Below are 5,000 nucleotides of genomic sequence, written 5' to 3' on the forward strand. Positions count from 1 at the left end.
CCCCCATGCAGCTGACTGATAAAATCTGCATCCTGACTCCTGTTTTTTGTGCTCAATATAAATCACTGTCCATGACTGTCCACGGGCATGATTTGAGATGAGATCCCAACTCTGCAGCACAATACACAACCGACTGCCGTCCAGCTGCAGGGTCGAAGTCTGGTTATAATAGAACACATGTCTGGTATTAGGCATATTCCATAATAAGCCAAAACAGCCTCTCATACTTTCTTATTCTGATTTAGACACACTATGAACCTCAGTACCTGCTGCAGTTAATGACATCCAGAAAATCAACGTTCAAGCATAAATCCCCTCTCAAAATAAATCTGACAGACTGCAGTAGGGTACATGTGTCGCCAAACCATCGAAGAACACCTGCAGAGCCACTCCAGAAAAAAAAGACAGATTTTATGTCAAATTATCTTTTGAATTAAGTTAAGAAGTGGAATAAGCGTTCGGATGTTCGTCTGACATCACGCATGTAATAGGCTCTAATCACCATCCCACTGGGTTTGGGAGTGATCAAAACGTTGGCGTCTTTTGTTTGAAATTTGTGAGGAAGGCCAGTTTTCCCCCTCTTTCACTTTTAGGGGAACACTGAACCAGATGTGTGAGTTTGAGATACATAAAACAGGAGAGCTGTGTCTTTATAGATTGGTCCTCCTGAGGGAAGTCTTAAATGTTGTGAACCATGTACTGCTTATTAGACCAAAAGGGGACTGTTCCCAGAACAGCTGAGACATCATGAGGCTGAGGGGGAGCTTGTAAATTGTAAACCCAATCAAACGCTTTCCTCCTTAACTGTGCCCTGACCCACGCTCCCTTAACGGTAGGCCACCTATCAGACCGGAGACAGCTTGTTTGGATGGTGCAGCTGAGGACAAACCCAGGGACCTTGAGATAAACACAGTTAATGAGCACTGGAGGGACTTACACGCTCTCACAACAACAATCTTAATGGATATAAGCACATCTCTGACCTACACATTCAAAAACAAACGATATCTAGGCTAAAAAATAAAAAAAACTTACCTTTAACACCTTTGTAATCTGCTCAGACAGGGTGTCCAGGAGTCTTGTCTTCATGAAGTCTTCTACTTTGGTCACCCGCCTGTCAATGTAGTAACTGCACACATAAGATAACATCTTTGTAAGAGCTATTAAAATAAGACTGATTCAATTGATATATTTTTAATTGAATATATGTGTTTTTTGTTGTTGTTGTTCAATTAAAAATAGATGCATACAATATATTAATATTTGAAAATTACATTTATATATTAATACACAGTAATATACACTACTGTTAAAAAAAGTTGATAAAATGTGTTTGAAATAATTTTTCGCTCACCATGCTGTATTTTATTTATATGATCAAAAATACTGTAAAAACAATGCAATTACAATTACATTGTAATATTTTATTGCAATATGATAAAATATTCAAATTTCTTGAATAAAAATTTAAATTTACTTTCAAAAAGAAAACCAAAATGTTCTTAATATGTGTTACATAATGTAAGCATTTTATTATATTAAAAATAAAACATTCATATTTCGTAGCATCTACTAAATGATGAAACAATATGACACACACACAACGAAACATTGACTTGACGGAAATATTTTCACTTGTATAAAAAGAAAAATAGATATATTGCATTACTGCAAATTGTGTGTGTGCGCGCGTGTGTGTGTGCTATAATTTACAGATATATTTTGTTTTCAAGCTACACAGACTATTCTGTGATTCAGCAACTGATTACCGTATTTTTCTGACTATAAGTCGCACCTGAGTATAAGTCGCATCAGTCCAAAAATACGTCATGATGAGGAAAAAAACATAAGTCGCACTGGACTATAGTTATTTATTTAGAACCAAGAAGAGAAAACTTTACCGTCTACAGCCGCGAGAGGGCGCTCAGTGGTAGGCTACATGAGCACGGAGCGGCTGTAGACGATAATGTTTGGCCAGTCTGCAGGTTTATTCACAAAATAACTAACAGATTGAGCCCATGAATTATATTAAGATGTAAAAGTAGACAGCGGTGACAAGAGACAGAGCTTTTTTTTGTCAAAGAGCTGCTACAGTGTGTGTGTGTGTGTGTGTGTGTGTGAGATAGAGAGGAGTTGGGGATGAAGTAGCTGTTGGCTGGCCATCTGGAAGAGGGTGCGAAAAGAGGGCCCCAATGAACTGCACCATTTTCAAGTAATACGTCTGAAGATCTTGACATATATGAAGGAAAAGTGGTTCTTTGTGGACACTGGCCCTCAAAATGTATAGTCTCTATGGGATTAAAGCTGCACAAATCTAGAGGCAACAAGTCTTAGTTATCCTTGGACCACCATACAGAGCAAACTGTATACACAATCAACTGAAATAATTCCACTGGAGAGAAAAAAAAAAGAGCCATAAGAAGTGTTTAAATAACTTGTGAGGGCTCTTATTCCAGGAATCCTCAAATTACTGTAAAATGATAATTGCGCATCAGAACGTGTGAGCACATATGGATTGAGTTTAACCGAGTTGGTGTTGTTATTATAAAATCTTCGTTTCTGACACCCTTTCCTACTTCCGTTTCCTTTAATCAGGGTTGACCTCTAGATTAATGAGTCTGTTTGGGCCACCCTCTCTCTGCAGACACAGGGGGCTGTCTAATTGAGGGAGAAATGCAAACTTGTTTATGTCCTTATAACTTTTAATGACCGCAGCTTTTGCATGCACTTGATAAAACACTTCTCATTACTGAATAATTCAAAGCCACTCAGCATGGAACTAATTAAAGTCATTGAAAGCACATCCAGTCGCCATTGTGCTGGGAGATTAAAGAAAGCCGCTAATGAGCTCTTTTCTGATTATTAAAGTTCGCCATATTGCGACGCAGTATTGAGCAACTAAGGCACGTTCTGAGCGAGAGGTTATAACAGCCCATCTAAAGGAAAACTCAGCAAGAACGAGATGTACAAAAATAGCCTGCATATTTTCGCTGAAGTTCTCTGATCACAGCATCTGTGATTTCTCGTGATTATCACAAAGGAAAAACTCTAGCTGACCTAGAACACGGCTTGTCTGTCTGCAGCAGTCGGCAGAGACTTGCGGTTATGAAGCACAAAACAGTATCTTGTGTCCAGACAAGCTTTTTCAGGGCTCAGCAATATGCCTTTTATTTTTATAATTTTTTTTCTGACAGCCCAATTGGGCCAGAAGTTCAGATTTGGGACCCAGCACAAGGAATAGCAAAAACAAACAAACACATAAAAGTTGATTTAAAAGTTTTGTTTTCTCTCTTTTATTACTTGCGTAATTTTCTTTACAAAACTACATACAAAAATTACGAAAATGTATAATTTAATGAAAAATATATATAATGCATCTCCAGAGGTGGAAAGTAACGAATTACATTTACTCGCGTTACTGTAATTGAGTAGCTTTTTTGTGTACTAATACTTTTTAAAGTATTTTTTTAAATCTGTAATTTTACTTTTACTTAAGTATATTTTGTTTAAAGTATTGTACTTCGCTACATTTTAAAACACATTAATTACTGAGTAAAAAAAACAAAAAAAAAACAAAAAAAAAAATCGCTCCCTGGAAACTACGTCAGTAAATAATGGGCAGGAGGGCAAACTGGCGCTAAAATCACAAGAAAGATGCAGACGGTCAAAACAGGCGTTAGTGGTGCAAACACCGCTGAAAACGAAACCCCGTCATATTCTGAAGTTGAACTCGAAGGAAATGAAGTGAACCCCTGGCCATATGTATGCTCTATTATGCAGTGTAAGCTGTACTTGCTTAGGAAGACCAAACTAGCAGCTTATAAAATCTCGACAAGACATCAACCATTCGCAAGAATGTAGAGGTAAGCTAAATAATTGCATCGTTGCATTGGTGGTTAAAATGAAGCTTTGACATTTTAGCAAGAGGTTTTGCACAAATTAGCCAAAAAGACAGTGGTGAGGACTGTGCTATATATATCATCTGCGATAATATCATATTTTTTGTTTTAATGATGTGCGCGCTTATAGTGCGTTCTTTCACTGTGTGATTCAGTCTCCTAAAATGCATTTAGAATCATAGGCGCCGATACCGTGGAGCACCCACGGAAAATACCGAGCACCCACGGAAAATGAGCACCCACGTGTGCCAGTGCCAGACTGCCAGTAGGCTACATTTATTTAAAATTAAACATTGCAGTTGGCGCTATGAAGCGTCTGCCACACTGTGATTGGTTATGTTGTTGTCAGTGACAGTGACATAACCAGTCGCATGCATGTTCCATATCCTATCCACCAATCACAGCGTTTCTGAAAACGTCCCATCCCCCACTATACAGTGCCGTGCGAGTATGTAATCATTTAATGCTTTCCGTAATCACTAATCATTAATCAGACTAAAATGGACAGATTTGTTATAAAAAAAGCCAAACCTATTAATATTGATATATCGACATTATTTTACTGGATCTAGTGGCTTTGGCTTTTTGTGAATAAACGTCCAGTATTTTTTCTCTTTCAAAGTTTTGTCTGTCATGTTCTTCCACCTCATTCTTATACCCAGCAGTACGTTAATATGTAAATGTTACGGTACATTCCCTAGACTCCTTAAAGTTCGTAACAGGGTTTAAATGGGAACATTTTTCTGCTCAAGTATAGGCCTATATACGGTTTAAAAGAGGAAAAACTAATGGACACAAAAGTAGCCTACTTTTGGACAGAATACAAGTTCTTTGTTAAATACATAAAATAAAAAAATATTTTTTTAGCCTATATGAATAATGGATTCGAAACCTCAAAGAAAAGCCATGCCACTATCAAAAGAAACCTCGAAACATAAATGAGGTAGACATTCCCAGAAACTCATTATTTTAGTCGCAACAATCGGTTAATGGAAACGCTGTCCTTTCGCAATAGTCTTTTAATCAATATTTACAAAACATTAATTTCCCAAGAAGCTGAAAGCATTAGCGGTTACGTGTCAGTTAAACTTTTCATCTCCA

The 5,000-nt window shown here is 37.4% G+C and overlaps 2 protein-coding genes across 2 annotated transcripts in view; one reads left to right on the forward strand and one right to left on the reverse strand.

Annotated features, from left to right (window-relative positions):
* The window catches only part of st3gal7 (ST3 beta-galactoside alpha-2,3-sialyltransferase 7), a 44,099-nt gene extending 40,535 nt beyond the window's left edge, over positions 1-3,564 (forward strand). Inside the window, exon 8 of the mRNA XM_059565830.1 lies at positions 3,554-3,564. The gene's annotated coding sequence lies outside the window, so the exon portion shown is untranslated. The remainder of the gene's footprint in view (positions 1-3,553) is intronic.
* Positions 1-5,000, reverse strand: part of hpse2 (heparanase 2) — a 76,143-nt gene that overhangs the window by 21,158 nt on the left and 49,985 nt on the right. Inside the window, exon 7 of the mRNA XM_059565829.1 lies at positions 1,036-1,129. Within this exon, the coding sequence (XP_059421812.1) occupies positions 1,036-1,129 (94 nt within the window). The remainder of the gene's footprint in view (positions 1-1,035; positions 1,130-5,000) is intronic.

This window comes from Carassius carassius, chromosome 14 (genome assembly GCF_963082965.1).
Source record: "Carassius carassius chromosome 14, fCarCar2.1, whole genome shotgun sequence".
Taxonomy (NCBI): Eukaryota; Metazoa; Chordata; class Actinopteri; order Cypriniformes; family Cyprinidae; genus Carassius; species Carassius carassius.